This window comes from Cydia amplana, chromosome 11, assembly GCF_948474715.1.
Source record: "Cydia amplana chromosome 11, ilCydAmpl1.1, whole genome shotgun sequence".
NCBI classification, from domain to species: Eukaryota; Metazoa; Arthropoda; class Insecta; order Lepidoptera; family Tortricidae; genus Cydia; species Cydia amplana.
In genome coordinates this window covers 7,648,225-7,671,508 of record NC_086079.1, presented here as the reverse complement: position 1 = coordinate 7,671,508, position 23,284 = coordinate 7,648,225, and the positions used below count along the sequence as shown (strand labels likewise).

The window sequence follows — 23,284 nt, the reverse complement described above, 5'->3', positions numbered from 1 at the left end:
TCTTACTGTGTAGTATTTTGTTTTACAATTAATAAAAAAATAATGATCTTATTCCTCATATTTTATTTCATACGTAACCCGTAACACTGTACAAATATGTATAAAGTTGTTAAATTAATTACTCCACAGTAAGGATATTATAATTAGGTTTTTCTCCAGTTCTGTAGGCCTCAAAAAGCTTAAAAAGAATCTCCTTCGGCACCGCGTACTGGCTCACAGCTGGGTCCTTGAACATGTTGTTTATGTATTCCCACTGAAATAAAAACTCTAATTAAGGTAGGTACTACATTACATCTTATTAAACAAAGTCCCCCGCCGCGTCTGTGCGCGTGTGTCTGTATGTTCGCGATAAACTCAAAAAATAACTAAAATGATTTTCATGCGGTTTTCACCTAACAATAGAGTGATCCTTGAGGAAGGTTTAGGTGTGAAATTACTAAGGTTTTGTGTAAATTGGTTGAAATATGACACCACCTGTGCGGTCGCTAGTATTTTATAAATGATTATTTATTCGTTTATATAAATTATCAAAACAATCGATTCTCATGTATAATAGAAAGTCATGACCTGTGTTCATTACTAATTACCTAATCTAATTATGCAATTAAATTGCCACGTCTATACTTTAACACTTTAGCAAATTTAAATTAAATTCATGACCATTTTCTAAGCTAATTTCATAAGAATAAACGCTTACAAGTAATTTGTATTCAGTCTCGTCTATCTTCACCACATCATACAGCTCTGATAGCGGCACCAGCCTCTCGAACCAAGGCCAGATCATGTAGTCCGCGTATCCTGGGTCCGACCCTCCAAGGTACTTGGTTCCGCTCTTCATTAGTTCGTCTTGGATATAGGTCAAGAACTTCCTGTACGCAGCTATGTTTTCTTCCGTGATTTGGTCTGGGGTTCTCGAGATTTTAAACGTTATTGCTTGTATCTAAAAAAATACGTAATATATGTAACAGAATGCCATTTTACTCGTAATTTTGGACCGCCAAACTGTATATATCTCTCCATGTTACAAAAGACTATAGGCATAATAACTCCACACGCAGAAGAGAAGAGTCGTAGAATGTATTGGATGCCATACATTTTACGACTCTTCTCTTTTTTTAGGGTTCCGTACCCAAAGGGTAAAAACGGGACCCTATTACTAAGACTCCGCTGTCCGTCCGTCCGTCCGTCCGTCCGTCCGTCTGTCACCAGGCTGTATCTCACGAACCATGATAGCTAGATATTTGAAATTTTCACAGATTATGTATTTCTGTTGCCGCTATAACAACAAATACTAAAAACAGAATAAAATAAAGATTTAAGTGGGGCTCCCATACAACAAACGTGATTTTTGACCGAAGTTAAGCAACGTCGGGAGGGGCCAGTACTTGGATGGGTGACCGTTTTTTTGCTTGTTTTGCTCTATTTTTTGTTGATGGTGCGGAACCCTTCGTGCGCGAGTCCGACTCGCACTTGGCCGGTTTTTTTTATGTAATAGTCAGCAAAGGAGCAGACGAGCCGCCTGATGGGAAGCGGTCATCGTCGCCCATGGACATAAGCAACATCACAGGAGCCACTTACGCGTTGCCGACCCTTGAGAACCCTAAATACCCGCTTCTTGAAGAATCCCATGTCGTAGCGCAAAGGAAATACCTCAGGAGGCAAGTCATTCCACATTCTGCACGTTCTGGGAAGAAACGAGCGAGATGCCCGCTTATTCTTGGTGTGCCATGTATCTAAGAAGTGGGGATGAACTTTGCTCCTTTGGCGGGAGGTGCGGTGATAAATACGAGACGATGGCACCAAATCAAAAAGTTCTTCCGAGCATTCCGCATTGTACAGACGGTAGAACATGCAAAGAGAGCCAACGTCTCTCCGAAGGCTAAGAGGTTCTAAGCCGTCAGTAAGTTCGGGATCACTGGCAATACGAACTGCCCGCCGTTGGATGGTTGTCTTTCCGCACAGACTCTATTTCGGATCCCTTTGTTTGACATAATTATTGAAATAATGTACCTAATGATTGTCAGATTATCATTAGTCATAATTCTAAAACTGTTAACTTTACAGGATTTTCGTAAGGTAATCCTATAGATATGTTAGGTTTCTTTTAATCCTGAAAAGTTACGCGTTTCTGAGAAAAACCAAATTGAGACTAACGAAAATGCGGAGAAGGAGAAACAATACATTATGACTTAAAACTTTATGGGAAACAACAGAGACCCCAGTTAATTACATACTTGGACTTTTGTTAGGTTCGTTAACTTACTGGTCCCGATCCTTCGACGATGATTTTAGCAAGCGCCTTCTTTAACGGATCTTTAGGCAACAACGGCCGCTGCGGGTACACCTCGTCTAAATACTCCGACGTGACCAGGCTCTCGGCGATGCAAACGCCATCTGAGATTTCGATTGCAGGCACCTTACCTGAAAATATGAGAATTCGTTTTAGTTGTTCCGCGATTATTGTCTAAGGCATATAGAAAAGGTACAAATAAAATTATTATGGCATTTATTAGTGAAGCCACTCTATCTCTGTGCTTATTAGGTAGGTAACTATACCTAATAAGCACAGAGCCGTAATGCTAAATGAGCTATGGGTTTCTCGCTGAACCTAACTAAGAGTCAGTCACCAAACTGCGTGTCATTGTATGGGAAGTTTCATAGTTCACTGCTCAGTAACGTTGATCGGTCCGCTAAAATGTGTGATTGGTGCAACTGGTATATAGGATTAGTACAACGCATATTATATGTACCTAATTTTAGACCTTACGTAAATGCAATACGGTTAATTACCAAAAAGGCTTTTGCTGGTGAGCCATTCTGGTTTGTCGATCAGGTCAATGTTGACAACTTCGTAGTCGATCTGCTTGGCGTTGAGGACGAGGATCGTGCGCTGTGCGTAAGGGCAATAACGCATGTTGTAGATCCGAAGCTTTCCATTGTATGGGGGCAGAGGATCGCCTGAAAATATGTTAATTAGGTAATTTATTAATTCTGTTACTAGTTCAAGAAAGGGTCTTGAAGCATTGAGACTAAAGCCCAATTTATGTGGTTCATGAGACCTCTTTGTCTTTCCTAACCAACAAGTGATGATGTGGTATCCCAAACTTCCCAAATACTTAAGGGCATAAAGAGTACTTATCTCTTCCAAAAATAGGTTGTGTTTTAATGTTTACAGGAGATCAAAAAATATCCTAATCATTCGCGATATCGTAAATCTGATACGATATTGGCCATATGTCCACTTCAACTTTTTTACATTGTCAGGTACCTATAGGCAGCCTATAGGTATCTGATCTAAGTGATACCTGCCACTTCACAATATTTTAACCTATGATTTTAACTTATCATTATCACAAACGCCCATATGGCAATGGCAATTGTGTCAATGTCACAAGCTGTGTTAAAACAAGTCGAATATGCACAAGTTGTCTGCAGTTTGCACAAATGCATTTCAAATAACTTAATTTTGATTATTTAATATCCATGTAAGCGGGTATTGTATTGAGACGACCCACTTATTTCCAATTTGTTTACTCATTAAAATGTCTGTGACTCTGCGCGGCAAGCGATTCACGGTGATAATTTGCAAAACACTGCATAATATTTTTGCTGACAACTGAAGTAAAAGTATAATGTTTAAACACAACCATATGTGGCACGTTTAATTAGAGTAATCAAACTCTACAAATTATTGAATACGTCACAAACATAACCTACATTTACGAGTATACACACTATAGTACACATCTATTCAAGTTCATTAACCTTTATATTTATAACTATACTTAACACCAATTAGCGAAAAGTGACTCAGCGTAGGGTCACTGTTCCTGTCACTGTTAAGCGTAAAAACTAACCTTTCTTCAGATGTCTCGTGTCGAAGTTAATTTTAGCTGTTCCTGCCATAGCGCGATATAGTGGTAACACGTACTTTAAATTCTGAACTAGCGGCACCAGTACCCTCCAAGACGCCAATGCCAGTGCGTGCATTACAAAATACAAACAAAACTATGTCCACTTGTAACCGGTTAACCTTTGATAATGTAATATCGGCCAAAACAGCAGGTTTGCTAGTATCTCGCTTGTGCCATGTTGATAAAGTATTTATTGCGGGAGCTCAAATAAGATACCGGTGACGTAATCGCTCGAACACGACAACAAATCAACATAATATTATGCTATGTCATGTTTTACGATGACTATAAGGCCGGTTTAGTTTGTTTTACCATTAAAATGTATATTGCTACATTTTTACTTGAATAAAGTAAGGAGGGTAATGTGTTTCTAAAGGTAATCTTGACCAGTCTCGTAGGTAGGTACCTACTATTATGAAGCCCAAAGAGCGGATCAGATTTTAACGCTATATTCAATACCTTTTACCATTAAAACAGCGAGTTTCTAAAAAACGTAATTAACTCATAGCGTTGTTAAATAAAATAAAACTTACCTCTAGCAAGATGCCTCGTGTTAACATTAACTGGAGCCATAGTTACTACGTACAAAACAAATCTGTCTACAAGACTGAAAGCGCTCACAACGCGTTCAGCTAGAAGCTAGACACTAATAAGGAACCAAACCGGGTATTATTTATATGTACATGTTCCAACTAAAATCATCGAATGACTAGACAGATATGTTATCGCATGTTGTGTGCATTTCTTTTATCACTGGGTAAATAAGAAACCACTCTATTAATATACGTATCTAATCGGTTTAATCCAACGACTTCGCGGACGAAAGTTGTTTCGACGGCTGACCGAAATGACTTTAACATCAAGTGTGTTATGTTAAGAAGCTCTAAAACTTAGCAAGATCGGACACTTAGTTATTAGTATTCGGTAAGGTCTTAGGTTTTCAACCGACATACAAGAAGAAATAGTACTGGGTTTCGGCTGTCTTTGTATTTTACTTACATACTTACCTACCTACTACCAGCTACTACCAAGAGTTGCCTATAAGTTATACATAGACGAGGTGCGTCTTAATCGTGCCCCCGGTTTAGCAGTTAAGATACTTAGAGGGCGCTATTCTGCGCCGTATGTTTTGGCATTGTGGTCATTGGATTGTGAAAGTTAAACGTTGTTGAGGACAACTCCATTTACGTTATAGGCGAATTAAACTCGCGCGAGCCACGGACGAGCCGCGCCACGAGACGCGAGTGTAAGCGGTGGGCTCGCGGCTCGTCTCGTGGCTCGCAAGCTCGTCGAGCTAATATAATTAAAACACTAACGGCACGGCATAAGGTTTATAACCGAATGACAAGCCGAACGCGAGTGTAAACGGTGGACTCGCGTCTCGTGGCGCGGCTCGTCTCGTGGCTCGCGCGAGAGTCTAATCCCCGTATTATGTGAAAACGACAGATAAGGATAAACGATTAGAATATCAAGGGCTTGTTATAGTTGACATGACAGGCGTTTTCCCTTATAAAAACAATCTTTGATAAGTACGTATTTCACAACATTGCTTAATGTAGGTAAAAGATATATAATCTTGATGTGATGTCATGCTGCTCGAAACCCAAAATTAACACGAATAATAAACTACAGTTATCATTAAAATCATGACTTGCATATAGCGGTGATAGACGCCCTGTGGTTGTGACGTCACACTCTACTTACAGCTTGATGAATAAGTCAGTTCGTATTTGACCGCCCAAAAACACTGACTTTCGATTTATAAAATTACCTATAGTTAGTTCAACGTACCCCTTTTCCAGGCATAGTACCTAAGTACCTACGATTTATCGACTACATACTCGCCAATAGAATTTCAACCTTAGCAATCCGATTTAAGGTTCGATTTAGATTAGACTTCCGGGAAATGTGATAGGGCTAGCATGGGCTTAAATTAATTAGTTGGTTCATATAAATTTCTCTCCCATTCTGTCATCCTTGTTGTCATCTCATCTTTTCTAACGGGTCTCCGACGTCTCCGTTGCCACGTTTAGGGTTCCGTAGTAAGTAAATAATTTCACGACGCTCCTACAATGGTTTTTTTTTATCGTATCAATTAAAGCTGGTCAACCAAACCTTGTCAGTAAAAAAAAGGCGCGAAATTCAAATTTTCTATGGGACGATAACCCATTCGCGCCTACATTTTTCAAATTTGCCGCCTTTTTCTACTGTCAAGATCTAGTTGACCAAGTATATCATTGACACCGACTATGCACACGCCACTATTCGCTAGGTGCACGACTGGTGCTGCCCTCATTTTCTATGTTAAATCTTATGGAGTAAAATTAGTTCAAGCGGCTGCCGCTAGTACTAATGTCAGACATTCCATAAGATTACCTGTGTTTGTGACGATCAGCGCCACTTCCCCCTCCACCGACTGCGCACCTTGCCAATAACCACAATTAATGTTTTATCAGTAAAATGAAATAGAAAAACCAATGTTAACTGTAAAATTTTATTGTACTTTTCTTGTGATATCAAAATCCGCTTTTAACAAAAAAATTAAAATTATTATACATTAATTAATTATTATATTATGCTATACATAATAGTATTCATTCATTTCGATTAACATAAATATCGGTTGGACCATATTGCATACAAAATAGGGTATGTTTTAGTTTAATTTGCAGTAAACTGTTAATGTTTTTCAACATTTTTAATGTAGGTACCTAAACATTATTATGTCTTTCATAAGGTTGGTTTTGCCGTTCAAATAGCCAGGCTTAAAATTAAAGTCTAGAAAATAAAGCCACATAAAATTTGTCCGTCTAAATTTCCAAAGTGTACTTAATAATCGCTCTTAAATTTTAGGAAGAGGCGAATGGAACTATTGACGAATAATGAAATTACAGACATACACGAAGTGTTATTCCGTGAGTGGCCTTTCTTTACGTTGTTGTATACCCATAAGAGACAAAAACAGACACAAGTATAGTTGTATTCTGGCTTCACTCAACTCTGCATCTAGGAGTTGTATAAGTTAGTTATAGCAATTATTGTGAGAAATTATTATCAAAATTTTCGTTACTTCATATATTGTTTATAATGCATATTTAATGTTGCTATACCCTCTCAGGGTTCATGTTGAGACTACTTAGCTTTAAGCTATATATAAGCATCAAATGTACCTACACATGAAACGCAACGAAATTGAAAAAATAGGACTAAGTTTCTAGACTTGGAATAGCCATGGTTGATACATTAGACGAATGTTTCACTGCTTCTTCTTCCTAGGGCGCATGCAGCAGACATCGCTGGTGTCGAGCATGTTGTAGTTGGCCTCGCCCTTGGTCTTGGACTCGACGAACTTGGCGTGAGTCTCGGCAGACAGGTAGTATTGTTTCACGGCTGGCACTTGCTTCATCGCCTCTAAGTAGCTTGCCTGGAGATAAGATAAGATAAGTTTAATGTTTTAGAATGAACAATGTTTAACAGTGTACTTGATAGGTGTATAACAGCCACAATACAAGGTAAATCGACATTGAAGGACTCGCCTCGAGAGGAAATCGCCGCGGTCGGTCTGTGTAGACGGTTTTTCTATGTCTATTTCGTGGCGGCCGCAATATTTATACCAAGGTGCTTCGCCCAGCAATTTCCTCACAAAGGCTCAATGTTTGTGATTCCCGCCTAATGAATTACTTGAGGCTTTTATATATTTTTGGAAGCCGAGTTGATTTATAATTTAATGTAGCTTGCCTGTAGTACCTATAGATAACTGAATTATAAAGATAAGTTAAACTGACAGTCCAAGAACCATAAAGGTAATTTACGATATATTCTTGGTAATTAGTTAATTACTAAGAATGTCATGTGTCTAAAGTAAATTAAAAAGGAGTAACGCGGAGCGATTTATAAATTAGGTAATATTAAGAATAGACCTAATTAAGGTTGTTTTGCGAGTTTGTGACACTTGGTACCTACATAAATAAAGCATTTCAATAATACAATCAAAGGAGTACCTAATATAAGGTTCTATTTATTAATTAAGGAACATTATTTCAAGAAATACCTCATTAAGGTCTATTTAAATGATGACTATAAGCTGTTATGTTATGCATGTCCAAAAGCATTAATGAATGGAAATTTTACTTGTTCTAAGATATTAGGTAAAGAGTAGGTACATGGCCCAATCATTTACGGTTTGACGAGTGAATGAGAAAATGGATCATTGTGGCGTGAACAATAGATAATTATCCATTACCTACCTCTGAGAATACAGAATGATGATTGTATAAGGTAAATCTCATTAGGGAAATAATCAGGCTGACTTAACAAGAACTAATTAATACTAATAACTGGGCACCACAAAAACAATACGCACCACACGCGGATACTTAGTGCTGTCAATAGCCATGTCAGTTTTCCCGAGGAGTGGCAGAGACTCGAACCGCTCAAGATGCGGCCAGATGGTGTAGTCGACCAGCCCCGGCTCGCTGCTGTGCAGGAACTTGGTTCCACGGGCTTCTAGTTCCTTCTCCAGACGTTCCAGGCCTTTGTTGTAGGCTTCTAGGTGGGAAGGCTGGAACCCGTCTGGGTTGAATGCAGCAACATAGAAGGATGAGTGTGCCTAGAACATAGTTATTTGTACAACAAGAGATCAAAGTTTGATATTTCTTCGAGTGCTATACTAATTTAGAATCTTGAGCGTAATAAGGGACTCAAAAGCGCACGAGATGTAAATAACTTTGATCTCGTGTAGTTCATAAAACTTTTCACCTCAGCAGTGAGAACATAATAGAGATGTTGACAATTTTTTGGAACTGGTTTCATTTTGTAGATAGACACGTAATAATTACAGAAAAAAATATATTCATTAATTTTGAATACAAAAACGTGTATAATAAGTTTCGTGTTTAAATTTCGCGCCTAAACGCTCCAAACTGTCCGTGACCTTGATGACGTAACGGCGTTTTAAACAAACTGCTGTCAGTATTTTTTTTTAATTCTTTATATGGCAACTGACTGACCATGGTATAATAATATACTCCGCCTGGTACTCTCTTCCGAGATTCGCGAATGACCTAACTGTCACTTGCCTACGTCATCATGCTGTTTACAGGTTCTCAAACTTTAAAATGTGGGAGAATTTTAACCAACGGTGAAAATTATTTTAACGGCATTAATTTTAAGTTATTCATGTAAAAACATAGTAAAATAAAACAAATCTATACTGCACTTTTCACTCCTACTCTTACAGTTCCGAATAGAGCAGCCAACCATTTTCGTAACAAAACATTAATTACCAAGCTTACGACGTGAAAAGTTTGGAAAACACTGCGACTGCTGACACTGAGCGAGAAGGAAATAACAATTAACACGGGTTCGACAAGGATGACGGTCAGGGACAAAATGGCGGATTGTCAAATGTGACAGCGCTATCCTGTGTTGCCAGTAGTGTAAACAGAATTACCCGAACGTCTGAAATTTCTTTCGTGAATCGGAAGATATTGCTAACGAATAATTAAAAATGACGTGTTATTGTAAAATTTAAGATAAAATACATATAAATGAAAATTATAAATTTATAAAGAAATATTTTAACTTATTAACCATATATATAATGTACCCATGTAACATGTTATGTTGAAATAAAGTGGCAATGTTATTGTGACGTAGGCAAGTGACACTCTGGGAAGAGAAGACCATGTTTTATTAGACCATGGCAACTGACAATTTTTTTTAAAGTCTTAACACACTACCGCATCGGACAGCGACCTTCTTTCTCGCTCTAACTTATAGCTGCGTCCTTAACGCACCACCTTATACACTATCGATTCGTGCGCCGCACCGCACCAAGATCGCGTTTCGGTACGATAATCTGTAGACACTTAGGCAGGTTTTATAACTTGTCTTTGGTGATTCCACTGTGATTACGTCACGCGCTCCGATTGGCGTTTGCAGTCACGTGATATTGGGCATTATTTTAAATACTTTTGATTATTTTTAATTAATTTATTACGCATATTTACACTTGCAAAATATGATTTTCCGCGTTCTAATATTCCCTGCTATGGTAAAAACATAACATGTTATATATTCGCGATTCATGTCAACATCCCTATTAGAGAACCCGAAAAATGTATTCCTTCTTCATCACTTACCTATTCACTCATGTTTTCTTAAGATATACCAACAATTAAGTTTTCACCTCAGCAGCTCGAACATAATAACAAAACAAAACAAAATAGCATTTTGCTCACTGTTTTTAAGTAACAAACAGTGTTGCCAGAGCGCTTCCAGCTTATGTACGTTCGTACGTCAAAAAAGGTACGATTTGGGTAAAAAAAGTACGGTATTTTTTTTTTTGTAAAAATTTCTTCCACAAACAATATTTAGAGCCTGGGGGTTTACCGCGAAAACCGAAATTCGCAAATTGCGGGGATCTTTCTGTTTTACTTCAATTAAGGCTTAATTAGCATCAATGTTTGCCTACATTTTGCTATCATTTTGCGATTTGCGATTGCAATTTGCAATAAAGAAAAGAACTAAGTATTTTAAAGTACAAAATACAACTCATTTGTTTTAAGTATTTCTCTCAGTAAATAAATTTTAACATAAACAAAGTTAGATTGTTATACAAGAAAAATTCATGGCTGACCACCGACCTAATTTTGATTATCTGAGATCTGCCGACTGCAACTGCTACTTGTAACTCTTGTAAGTACGTAAGTAAAGTTGGTCAAGCCAATTTGTCGGTAAATAAGAACAAAAAAACTATAATCAACCTTTCCTTTTGGGTGCTAGTACTAGTGTAAGACAAAGATAGTATGATTATTGATTATCTCTGTCTATGTTTGAAATGAGACAGTCCTTTGACAAACTATACATTGTTTAGACGTATATTGTCTATAAGTCTATATAGTACTTTTTTATGTTGGCCATTATTAAATTTTCAGATTACAAATTTTGCCCTGAATAAACCAAAAAAAAAATTAAAAAAACCTACCGAAAAAAAATCGTACTTCAAAAGGTACGGATTTAGTACGATGTACGCTACGTACAAAAAAGGTACGCAAGGTCCAAAAATAGTACGCAAAACCGTACTAAAAGGTACGATCTGGCAACACTGGTAACAAAGTACCCTTGTTCGAGCTGCTGAGGTGAAAAATAATTTATAATTTTTGGTGATTATAGATTACATAATATGTAGTCTTTATTAGTTCGTTAACTATTGAGACAATGCCAAACAGCCTATAGCACTTCTCCTATACTCACATCCCTAACGCTACGGCTTACGTAGGCGAACAACGCGCGAACGCGGCGCGGCGCGACGCGGCGCGGCGAGGATGAAACAAACCGTTGATGCGTATAGGTTACATACCTATCGTACGTGAGCGATTTAGACGCGAAGCGGCGCGGCCGCCGCGCGGCGATCGCGCGTTGTTCGCCTACGTAAGCCGTAGCGTAAGCAAAATCTTATGAGTCTAGATTTGCCTTTCAGAATCAGTAATTGTTTTCAGAATGGGTATGAGGAAAAGGGAGAACTACAAGCTTTATAGAGTCAGACCAAGGTAACTTGGCAGCGGTTTTGACAGAACAGACTGTGCAAGTGTTATTCGTCATAATTTCATAGAAGTTTGATAGCTTAGTTTTCAATTTAATTTAAACTATATTGCATACATCATCCAACCTTTTCTTCTTCATCTAGGTACATAATAGATATTAAATTTAATAAATATTAGGCATATGTCTATTTTTAGGGTTCCGTACCCAAAGGGTAAAAACGGGACCCTATTACTAAGACTCCGCTGTCCGTCCGTCCGTCTGTCACCAGGCTGTATCTCACGAACCGTGATAGCTAGACAGTTGAAATTTTCACAGATGATGTATTTCTGTTGCCGCTATAACAACAAATACTAAAAACAGAATAAAATAAAGATTTAAGTGGGGCTCCCATACAACAAACGTGATTTTTGACCGAAGTTAAGCAACGTCGGGCGGGGTCAGTACTTGGATGGGTGACCGTTTTTTTGCTTTTTTTGCTTTTTTTGCTTCATAGTATGAAATGACACATGATGTTCATACTATGAAATGCCATTTTAGTCTACCGAATAAAGAAATAGACTTTAGACATCCTAAAAATTATATAAGTATTGCAATTATCAATACATACCCCCAAGAACAGTTCCACAAACACTTTGTCTTGAGCTCTGCGGAGTGGGTCCGTAGCCTGCAGCGGCACCTCCGGATACTTCTCATCTAGGTAGGTGTTGATGATAGCACTGTCAAAGATAGCTTTGCCTTGCTCGTATTCCAATGCTGGCACTGAACCTAAAGTTATAGACAATTGTTTAATAAGCATGACAATGCAGAAAAAAGTAAGGTATTATTAGATTTATAAAGAGCTGTTGTGTGAATTTAAATTCTTTATTTTCATAAAGTACAATTTTATAATATTTTACTGGAAAAGTGACTCGGCATATTTTTTAGGTATACGAATAGTGATGTTCCGGAAATTGAGTGTCGATACTTTTTGTGGAAATTAAAATAATATTTTTTAGTTGTAGTTTATTTATGTAGATTTACTGGAATAAACACTCCAGGGAAACAACCACTTATTTACAGTTTATTCCGATCCATAGTGTATTGTTTTGTTGTATTCACTATAAATTATTAGTAATAAATGTATAAATCAAACTAGACACTACAAATACTTAATTAAAACAATCAACAGGCATGAAGGTATGTTGTAGTCAAGATATAAAGCAGGAAATAACAAAAAACAAGGAAAATAACCTTTTGGATTGAACTCAAAGAGCCATTCCGGCTTGCTGTCCAGGTTGACAAAGACCAGATCATACTGGAGGTTCTTGGCATTGAGGACCAGCACACTGCGCTCAGCGTACGGACAGAACCTCATGGCGAACAGACGGAGCTTTCCATTGTATGGAGGGAGAGGGTCACCTGATAAGAAAAAACATTTTTACTCCCACCGAGTTATAACTACATAGTATAAAACAAAGTTGCTTCCCGCTATGTCTGTCTGTCCCTATGTATTATCATGCCGCGATCAGAAAGGGATTAGAAATAACAGATTTCCATACACTTACGTCAAAATCAATATGGATTGACAGCTATCTCAATCCCTTTCTAATCGCGATTCAGTAATATGTTTAGATCTTTAAAACTATGCGACGGATTTTGATGCGGTTTTTTTAATAGATAGAGTGATTCAAGAGGAAGGTTTATGTATAATTTGTTAACATGTGCAAAGCCGGAGCAGGTCGCTAGTTACTTCATATAGAGAAGCCATGAAACTCTCGCAATAGTAACCTGTAGGCGAGGGGAGCGGGGCATGAAAGTTACTATATAGAACTTATATATGAACTTATGTATGATTAATACAAATTAAATGAATATGAATATATTTAAGAACAAAGAACATTTATTTTGTACTTACCAGCTTTTAAATGTTTTTCAGACATCTTTGGTGATGTTGATAATCCAATGAATAATGATATCTGAAAGAAGTATTTGTAATAAGTTCTTGTCATAGAATAAAACAATATTTGACAATGTACTTGTTTTCTTAAGAAGACAGCTAACTTATTAGACTACATTATTATGGATTTTAACCTTTTTAAACTTTCTTGGATAAGAACCTTATAAGAAATAGTATCTAACCTTACGGTGCCTTTTTAAGAGGATGAATTACAAGATATAAGAATGATTTACTTTACAGCCGTATTATAAATAGATAAAAGAGAGATTGTAGCAGGTTACATAGCAACTACCTACCGCTACAAATACAAACTATAACTTATACGACTATATAGTAGACACCACTAGAATACTTAGGCAATTTTCCAACTTAGGAACAAAATAATATGCAATCTTAGATTAAAGTAAATTAAATCTACCTGAAATCAATTAGAACACCGCACAGTATTCGCCGCACACAACTGAAGTGAAGGGTTACCGGGCGCCGTGTCCGTGTGACAGTTTCAGTCATGACGTCATCAACTTATCTGTCAAAAGAGCGTTCCACTCGCACTCATGTTCCACTTCGCACGGCACTAATCGATTACTTTTTATCGAAAACTCGGAATGTTGAACAAGCTCGTTGAATGCCAGACCAACATTGGCGACTGTACGACTATGTTTTTTGGCAGGGTAATGTAGAATGTAGAGCCGCAATTCTTTAATAAGACACGGTTATGTATATAAAAAAACATTTTATTTTATAATTTATAGTAATGATAATGACAGTCAGCAATTCAGACTACATTAAATCAAATAATATCACTCGTTTGGGATAGCAGAACTTACACAAGCAAGGATTTAAAAGATGTTCGATTTTTTTACTACCTTAATGAGATTCATGTATTTCATTATATATTCACTTAAACCACGTAACATCTTAGTGTTATCTTTTATTTTACATTAGGCATTGAATAATATACATCCATTATCCATCATTTTTTACACATTATTGGATATACTTACAATCTCATCGGGAATAAAACGTATAGGTACCTACAGTTCGTGCACGAAATGTGAAGAATAATAGCGGAACCAGTCTCGCCCCCGCAATCGGTGCAATGGCGAAGCGCATTCATACCAATTCTTCATACTTCGTGCGCGAAATGTGGCTAGGACTACATACTGTTTAAATCTATTTTAGGCACTTCACTTAGAGTATATTTGAACAACAGTAGAAAACAGTTCGGCTGTAACTTCACTGTACAATACATTCAAGTTAAGATTACGTTATTTTTACTTTGTGCTCTAACACAGTTAAAATAATCTTAAAACTACACGTTAATTAAGTACATAACGCAAATAAAAACTTTCATAAATATTAAACTTATAAAACAAAAATAAATGAGCAGAAATAACTTCTTATTGCAAAAATTCAAATATTCGAATTTAGTTGTTGTCAATGTCAAATTGCACTGTTTGTACTAAGTACATTAAACACGACACGAGTAGAGTTTTATAATATAACAGAATATTAATGTCTGATAAAAGATCTAACCTAATCTACTTAGTACTTGCATCTCTTTTAAGTACAACCAACAACTATAAACTAAGGTGTAAAATACTCTAAAACACATAACTCCAAATTTAACTTTGTGGAACTAAACAACCAATTGGAATGCATAAACAGACTATCTAAAAGATTTATCTTTGTATTCAGAACAATAAATAAGTCTGAATGAAATAAGTTTTTGAAATTGCTGTTTACTCTTTCTACTATCGTAGTTTGGTCAAACTTGTGTTGAAAAGTTGTTGAGATAACCGCCAAAGACGTCACCTCACGCGCGTGGTTACCGCTCAACCAATATCAACCTTTGTACAGTGCCATAAGGTTCATGATGGCGCGCCGCACACGATAGGCTGGCGTTCAAAGGATTAATTTAAATAGGTAAATTACATAGGTGTTCCACTGCTCTGCTACTAACATTAATGATTGACCAGACATTGTAATATAATAATATTAATCTTCACAATATAAGGAGAATAACCATATCGCCAAAGTTTATGAAATATTTCCAAAACCCGTTTAAAATAAATAATCACAAATCGTAAAAAATACTTTCAAAAATTTAAATACTAATATGGAACATGTTAAAACATTAATAATAATTCTGTATAATATAAAACCCAATAGTTTAGGAAGACAGTAAATTAATATTGAATTGATTATTACGTGTTGCTGAGTTTAGTTCTTACTATTATACATCACATGTAGGGTAGTTAGAATCGGACTAAGCTTACTCTGCACGGAATTTGCAATGAAAAAGTGTGGCCATGGCATTATTATCATTAATGCTAATGTAAACGTGACGTTTTTTATGACGCTCCCTCACTTAGTTCTGTTCAAATCAGTGCAAAGCAGGTTTCGAAATTATCCAGATAATAGTCTTTTCGATAATTATCAGGCATAAAAATCACGATACTTATAGCGATAATTATCAAGATAACTATCATTAATAATTATCCTTTCGAACCCTGGTGCAAAGTTAGCTTAGACGGACTCTATCATAATTCAATAACAAAAACATAGAGCAATAATGATCTAGAGAGGACCAACGTCTTTGAAATTATTTGAGTAAAAAGATTGGCTGAGCATTATCGCTAGCTTGTTCTAACTTTCTAACTTTTTATGACCCGATCTTTACCGTTAAAGGGCTAAAACTTGTATTACATAATTTTTTCAATATAATATTTTCGTAAAAGGGCGTTTTTTTTTTGTTGTCCCCTACACTTCTTTTTCAAATTTGGGATTTTTTGTTATTTCTACTCAGAATCACGAGCTCTTTCTATCCCAAATTTTCCATACATTTTTCGGTCTTTCCATTCCGCGACCGCCATACAAAGTCTATGAAAAATGGTGACGTAATGGAAATAAAAACCTTAAGACACTTTTTTTCTCCTATAAGGATAGAAATTTAAGAGCTCGTGATTCTGAGTAGAAATAACATAAAAAATCCCAAATTTGAAAAAAAAGTGTAGGGGACAACAAAAAAAAACGCCCAAAATTTAATTTAATGCCCGATTAAACAATTTAGTTATTTAATATCTGGGTAACCGAGCTTCGCTCGGAAAACATATAAAAACTCGGAAATGCGCGTTTTCCCAGAGATTAGATCTAGCTAGATCGATTTTTCGCCCCCGAAAACCCCCATATAGCAAATTTCATCGAAATCGTTAGAGCAGTTTCCGAGATCCCCGAAATATATATATATAAATAAATATACAAATAAACAAGAATTGCTCGTTTAAAGGTATTAGATTAGGTATAGGAACCAGCCTATTATGTTGTTTAAGTCTTCTTTTTGAATATATTCGGCATCATGTTGGACTTGTGCTGGAACATCATGGAGACGCGGCGGCCGACCTCGTGCGCGGCGGCCATGTTGCCCGCGCGCGGGGGCTCGCGCGCCGGCTTCGCTCGGAAAACATATAAAAACTCGAAAATGCGCGTTTTCCCAGAAATAAGACCTAGCTAGATCCATTTTTCGCCCCCGAAAACCCCCATATAGAAAATTTCATCGGAATCGTTAGAGCCGTTTCCGAGATCCCCGAAATATATATATAAATAAACAAGAATTGCTCGTCTAAAGGTATTAGATTAGGTATATGAACCAGCCTATTATGTTGTTTAAGTCTTCTTTTTGAATATATTCGGCATCATGTTGGACTTGTGCTGGAACATCATGGAGACGCGGCGGCCGACCTCGTGCGCGGCGGCCATGTTGCCCGCGCGCGGGGGCTCGCGCGCCGGCTCGGGCGCCGCGCCCGTCGCGTTGTGCAGGAGGACTTCTATGGACGGCTTGTATTGGGTGAAGCCGGGGGTTTGGACGATCTCTTCCAGTTTTCTGGAAGGATTGAAATGAGGTTGTAAGATTGAAGGTGTGATAGATCGTTTTTGTAATTTACCTGAAACGCCGGATTTATTAACGGCCACCCCACACTATAGTTCGTTTTTTAGGGTTCCGTACCCAAAGGGTAAAAACGGGACCCTATTACTAAGACTCCGCTGTCCGTCCGTCTGTCACCAGGCTATATCTCACGAACCGTGATAGCTAGACAGTTGAAATTTTCACAGATGATGTATTTCTGTTGCCGCTATAACAACAAATACTAAAAACAGAATAAAATAAAGATTTAAGTGGGGCTCCCATACAACAAACGTGATTTTTGACCGAAGTTAAGCAACGTCGGGCGGGGTCAGTACTTGGATGGGTGACCGTTTTTTTGCTTGTTTTGCTCTATTTTTTGTTGATGGTGCGGAACCCTCCGTGCGCGAGTCCGACTCGCACTTGGCCGGTTTTTATTTTTGCATTAGAAAGAACTTGAAAGAAGGTAAGCGATCTTGACATGTCTTTTAATTGAAAAAACGCTTTTTAAAAATCAGTAACTATTACTTATGAAAGCGGAAGAATATAAATGATCGTATTAGATGCATAATTGTTACATATTTGCCGTAACTTATTTTTAAAATGTGTTTTTCAATTAAAAGACAGATCAAGATTGTTTACCTTATATCTAATGCTAAAAAAACGTAGTATAGCGTAAACGACCTCGGTCGCTATACCCAACTACCAGCATCGGTTCCGCCTGTTAGTGTACCGAGGTAGACCTTAACCCGTCGCAATAAGGTCTATAATGTACCTGAGCGCCAGTAGCGTGAGAGCGCCCGGCCAGCGTCCTTTCAGGCACTGTTAGTGTAATCCGAGGTGGACCTTATCCCCTCGCAATAAGGTTTAACCCTTAAATACATGATTTTTTCGTTTTGCCCGAAATTAATATATATATCACATAATTGTTTGCCGTTTCTAGGAAAAATAGTAAAAAAAATTATATCATCGATTTTCACTGGGAAATCAGTGTTAAAAGTTGCATAGTCTAAATCATATTTTTGGAAATATATAGCTATTAGTAAGGGGTATAGGAAAAATCTTAACTGCCAACAGAAAGGTACACTATTTGTGATGTTCCTATGATAAAATTTGTAAATATAAAATAATTACAAACCCCGAAAAATCTGCCCAAAATCACATACTAAAAATCATCAACTTCCAGGTTTTTCCAAGTTTTCCGACATTTCGTCTATAAACAAATGTAACTTTTATAAATTAAAATACTGCGTAAATTTATGTAATAATTCGAAAAATCTATTAGTTTTACTATTGAAATAATATACAGGAACAAATAGAATTTGTTTAATAATGCATAACATTTTGATGTTTATGTTGTGTGTATAAATGCATCACTATGCATTTAAGGGTTAATGTTGTACCTTAGGGCTGGTAGTAAAGCGGGGTGGTGCGCGGCGTGGTGCGCTGCGAGTTGCAGCCCCGGCGTTAATGCGCCGACGCCTTCTGGTGATGTACACAGCCCTGCCAGCGTGCATAGAAGGGACACCGCTGCAAAAAGGATATATGGTCAAGCAAATCGCCTTCGATCAAGTACCAATCTTGCACTGGCAACACCTCATCACAAATCTCGTGCGTATGGTATAGTACATTATTGTCGAGGTTCGGAAGTAGCTACTTGCAGGCTGAGGATTCGTTTTAAACGGACGACCTTGGGAGTCCGTTTAATTGAATCCGAAGCCAGCAAGTAGCCTTCCAGCCGAGTCATATATAGTGCTTTTCTCAAAAATGGTGCAAGAAATAGAAATATTTTACAGAACTTACAGAAGCAACGTTCTAATTTTCACAGAAAAAAATACAACCATTAAAAAAATTTGCTTGCCGCCTTTAAAAAAAAAAGAAGTGTATTTTTCGGCTGAAAATACGCCAACCTATTTGAGACACCTAAATAGTCGCGGTACCAACATTAAGCCTGTAACAGACTATCGCACCGCACCGCGACCTTGGAGCGTCGCACCCATAAGTGAGAGCGAGAAAGAGATATCTGTTTCTCGCTCTCACTTATGGGTGCGACGCTCCAAGGTCGCGGTGCGGTGCGATAGTCTGTTATAGGCTTTATAATAATAAGTGCTGATCATCTGTTTGGCTGTTTAAGGGACCTATGCCTTCATTTGATATGGCCATTTAAAGTTTTAAAAAGTTTGGAACTCGTTAAATAATGGAATTTGTATGCGACATTGCAGTCCCGAAATCGAGACTGCAATGTTTTTAACTTTTTAATTTTTTGAATGACCATAAACTACGCACTTCGCGACCTATTTTTTAACCGGCAACGTCGACTTTGCCGTCCATTTTTAAAAAAAATCTTTTGCGGTACGAGCTGTTCAACTTTGGAATGAGTTGCCTCCCTCCTTAAGGCAATCGCAGTCCGTTGCGTCGCTTAAGGGGCAGTTAAAAAAGCTGTGGCTATCGGACCGGAATTAACTTGTTCGTGACTATAGATATTTTATATATATATTTTTTATATTTATTATATATAACGTAGGTATTCTTTATATTTGAAATATTGTTACTTCTAATTTTTATCTTATATTATTTATGTTCGCCCTCTTTTATAATTTTATTGACTTTCCTATAGTCTATTGTACTCAGTGCTATATTTGTCTACCGTTCTTCATCAATTCTCATTTACTCAAAGGTTAACTGGAAGAAATCCCTTAAAGGGATAAGTTCGCCTTTGTACTGCCTATCCTGTGCCATAAATTTGTGTTTTGTGTTTTGTACAATAAAGAGTTTATACATACATACATACAAATCTTGTCAGTAGAAAAAGGCGCGAAATTCAAATTTTCTATGGGACGATATCCCTTCACGCCTACATTTTTCAAATTTGCCGCCTTTTTCTACTGACAAGATCTGCTTGACCATCTATAAGTATGTGGATGATTTGTGGAGGCATTTTTACTTCACAGAAATATACTAGGTACATTCGAACACAGGTCAAAAACCAGTAGCGGATTGGTTAAACTAAGATTAAGGGGTCTCCAAGGTTCGAACTGCGGCCCGTAGGTCGGTTTTTACCGGCGATTTTTAGGGTTCCGTAGCCAAATGGCAAAAAACGGAACCCTTATGGATTCGTCATGTCTGTCTGTCCGTCCGTATGTCACAGCCACTTTTTTCCGAAACTACAAGTGTCAGAGTTCAAATACTTGGGCCACTGGGTGACTGCGGACCTCTCAGATGGCATGGACATGGAAAGGGAGAGACGCTCCATGGCTGTGCGTTGTAATATGCTTGCACGCAGGTTTGCACGGTGTACAAAGGAAGTCAAAATAACATTGTTTAAAGCCTACTGCCAGAGCTTCTACACCTGCAGCCTGTGGGTAAGTTACACGCAGAGTACTCTCAATACCTTGAGAGTACAATATAACAATGCTTTTCGGATACTGTTGGGTCTGCCGCGCTTCTGCAGTGCATCAGGTATGTTCGCGGAGCATCGAACCGACGGTTTTCACGCTATAATGCGTAAGCGTACTGCCTCACTGATGCGGCGGCTGCGCGGGAGCTCCAACAGTTTGCTACGTGTGGTGGCCGAGAGGCTAGACTGCCCGTTCCAACACCACTGGATGCTGATGCACGTACAGCGGTAGTGTTTGGAATGTGGCAGTCTTTGCTATATTAAATAAGATATTTTTGTGTAATGATTATTATTATTTCTAATTTAATGTGTACTTACTAACATTAGCATATTAAGATTAATTTATATTGTATTACTAACAAATGATATGGGCTTGTACTTGTACTTATGTCTGAAATAAATGATTGATTGAATTGAATATAAGAACTATACTGTTGAAACTTGGTAAGTAGATGTATTCTGTGAACCGCATTAAAATTTTCACACAAAAATAGAAAAAAAAAACAATGAATCTTGGAGGTTCCCCAAACTTAGAACTGAAACTCAAAAATTTTTTTTTCATCAAACCCATACGTGGGGTATCTATGGATAGGTCTTCAAAAATGATATTGAGGTTTCTAATAAGTATCATTTTTTCCTAAACTGAATAGTACAGCCCTCGTTGCTTATCTTAGGTGCTCTCGAGCAATGAACTTCTCTGTCTCTTTCGTCAGGCGTATGTCTCTTACATAATACCTGACTAACCACTTATTTTTATCCCATGTTACTATACTATATCTATCTCTCTCAGACACGATAGCGTTCTCGGCAGTAGGCAGCACCAGCAGTCATTCTTTGACCGAGAGTCGACCGGCTGATATGATGTGTTCCATGGGCGGCCAACATTGAGCTTCACTAGTATCTACAACTCTTTCTAACGTATGTAAATATTGTATCTACCTCTCTCAGACACGACAGCGTTCTCGGCAGTAGGCAGCACCAGCAGCGCCAACGCTTCAGCAGCCCGGGCCACTTCTTTGACCGAGAGTCTCCCGGTGGATATAATGTGTTCCACGGGCGGCCAACATTGAGCTTCACTAGTATCTACAACTCTTTCTAACGCATGTAACTATTATATCTACCTCTCTCTGACACGACAGCGTTCTCGGCAGTAGGCAGCACGAGCAGTGCCAACGCTTCAGCAGCCCGAGCCACTTCTTTGACCGAGAGTCTCCCTGTTGATATGATGTGTTCCACGGGCGGCCAACATTGAGCTTCACTAGTATCTACAACTCTTTCTAACGTATGTAACTATTGTATCTACCTCTCTCAGACACGACAGCGTTCTCGGCAGTAGGCAGAACGAGCAGCGCCAACGCTTAAGCAGCCCGGGCCACTTCTTTGACCGAGAGTCTCCCGGTGGATATGATGTGTTCCACGGGCGGCCAACATTGAGCTTCACTAGTATCGACAACTCTTTCTAACGTATGTAACTATTGTATCTACCTCTCTCAGACACGACAGCGTTCTCGGCAGTAGGCAGCACCAGCAGCGCCAACGCTTCAGCAGCTCTCGACACTTCTTTGACCGAGAGTCTCCCGGTGGATATAATGTGTTCCACGGGCGGCCAACATTGAGCTTCACTAGTATCTACAACTCATTCTAACGTATGTAACTATTGTATCTACCTCTCTCAGACACGACAGCGTTCTCGGCAGTAGGCAGCACCAGCAGCGCCAACGCTTCAGCAGCCCGGGCCACTTCTTTGACCGAGAGTCTCCCGGTTGATATGATGTGTTCCACGGGCGACCAACATTGAGCTTCACTAGTATCTACAACTCTTTCTAACTTATGCAACTATTGTATCTACCTCTCTCAGACACGACAGCGTTCTCGGCAGTAGGCAGCACCAGCAGCGCCAACGCTTCAGCAGCCCGAGCCACTTCTTTGACCGAGAGTCTCCCGGTGGATATAATGTGTTCCACGGGCGGCCAACATTGAGCTTCACTAGTATCTACAACTCTTTCTAACGTATGTAACTATTGTATCTATCTCTCTCAGACACGACAGCGTTCTCGGCAGTAGGCAGCACGAGCAGCGCCAACGCTTCAGCAGCTCTCGACACTTCTTTGACCGAGAGTCTCCCGGTCGATATGATGTGTTCCATGGGCGGCCAACATTGAGCTTCACTAGTATCTACAACTCTTTCTAACTTATGCAACTATTGTATCTACCTCTCTCAGACACGACAGCGTTCTCGGCAGTAGGCAGCACCAGCAGCGCCAACGCTTCAGCAGTTCTCGCCACTTCTTTGACCGAGAGTCGTCCAGTTGATATTATGTGTTCCACGGGCGGCCAACATTGAGCTTCACTAGTATCTACAACTCTTTCTAACGTATGTAACTATTGTATCTACCTCTCTCAGACACGACAGCGTTCTCGGCAATAGGCAGAACGAGCAGCGCCAACGCTTCAGCAGCCCGAGCCACTTCTTTGACCGAGAGTTTCCCTTTCGATATGATGTGTTCCATGGGCGGCCAACATTGAGCTTCACTAGTATCTACAACTCTTTCTAACGTATGTAACTATTGTATCTACCTCTCTCA

At 38.5% G+C, this 23,284-nt stretch overlaps 3 protein-coding genes across 3 annotated transcripts in view; 1 reads left to right on the top strand and 2 right to left on the bottom strand.

Annotated features, from left to right (window-relative positions):
• Positions 1–23,284, top strand: part of LOC134651934 (breast cancer anti-estrogen resistance protein 1) — a 199,253-nt gene that overhangs the window by 30,731 nt on the left and 145,238 nt on the right. The window lies entirely within an intron of this gene.
• LOC134652318 (uncharacterized) lies at positions 81–13,887 on the bottom strand. The gene is made up of 11 exons (XM_063507489.1): positions 13,817–13,887; positions 13,357–13,417; positions 12,693–12,860; positions 12,070–12,227; positions 8,278–8,523; positions 7,174–7,338; positions 3,858–4,008; positions 2,791–2,958; positions 2,264–2,421; positions 698–940; positions 81–253 (listed from the first exon to the last, which is right to left on the bottom strand). Exons 2-11 carry the CDS (start codon positions 13,379–13,381, stop codon positions 119–121), a joined length of 1,617 nt encoding a protein of 538 aa, XP_063363559.1. The 5' UTR covers positions 13,382–13,417; positions 13,817–13,887; the 3' UTR covers positions 81–118.
• Positions 17,065–23,284, bottom strand: part of LOC134652316 (RAB11-binding protein RELCH homolog) — a 42,140-nt gene continuing 35,920 nt past the window's right edge. Inside the window, exons 18-19 of the mRNA XM_063507488.1 lie at positions 18,706–18,832; positions 17,065–17,281 (exon numbers count right to left, since the gene is read on the bottom strand). Of these exons, the coding sequence (XP_063363558.1) occupies positions 17,065–17,281; positions 18,706–18,832 (344 nt within the window). The remainder of the gene's footprint in view (positions 17,282–18,705; positions 18,833–23,284) is intronic.

Excerpts from the sequence above, each read along its gene's own strand:
- LOC134652318 (XM_063507489.1), bottom strand. The coding sequence starts at position 13,381 with ATGTCTGAAAAACATTTAAAAGCTG. Across the intron at positions 8,524-12,069 it reads TTGTGGAACTGTTCTTGGGG|GCACACTCATCCTTCTATGT; the intron begins GTATGTATTGAT and ends ACTATGTTCTAG. Across the intron at positions 2,422-2,790 it reads CACCAGCAAAAGCCTTTTTG|GTAAGGTGCCTGCAATCGAA; the intron begins GTAATTAACCGT and ends TCATATTTTCAG.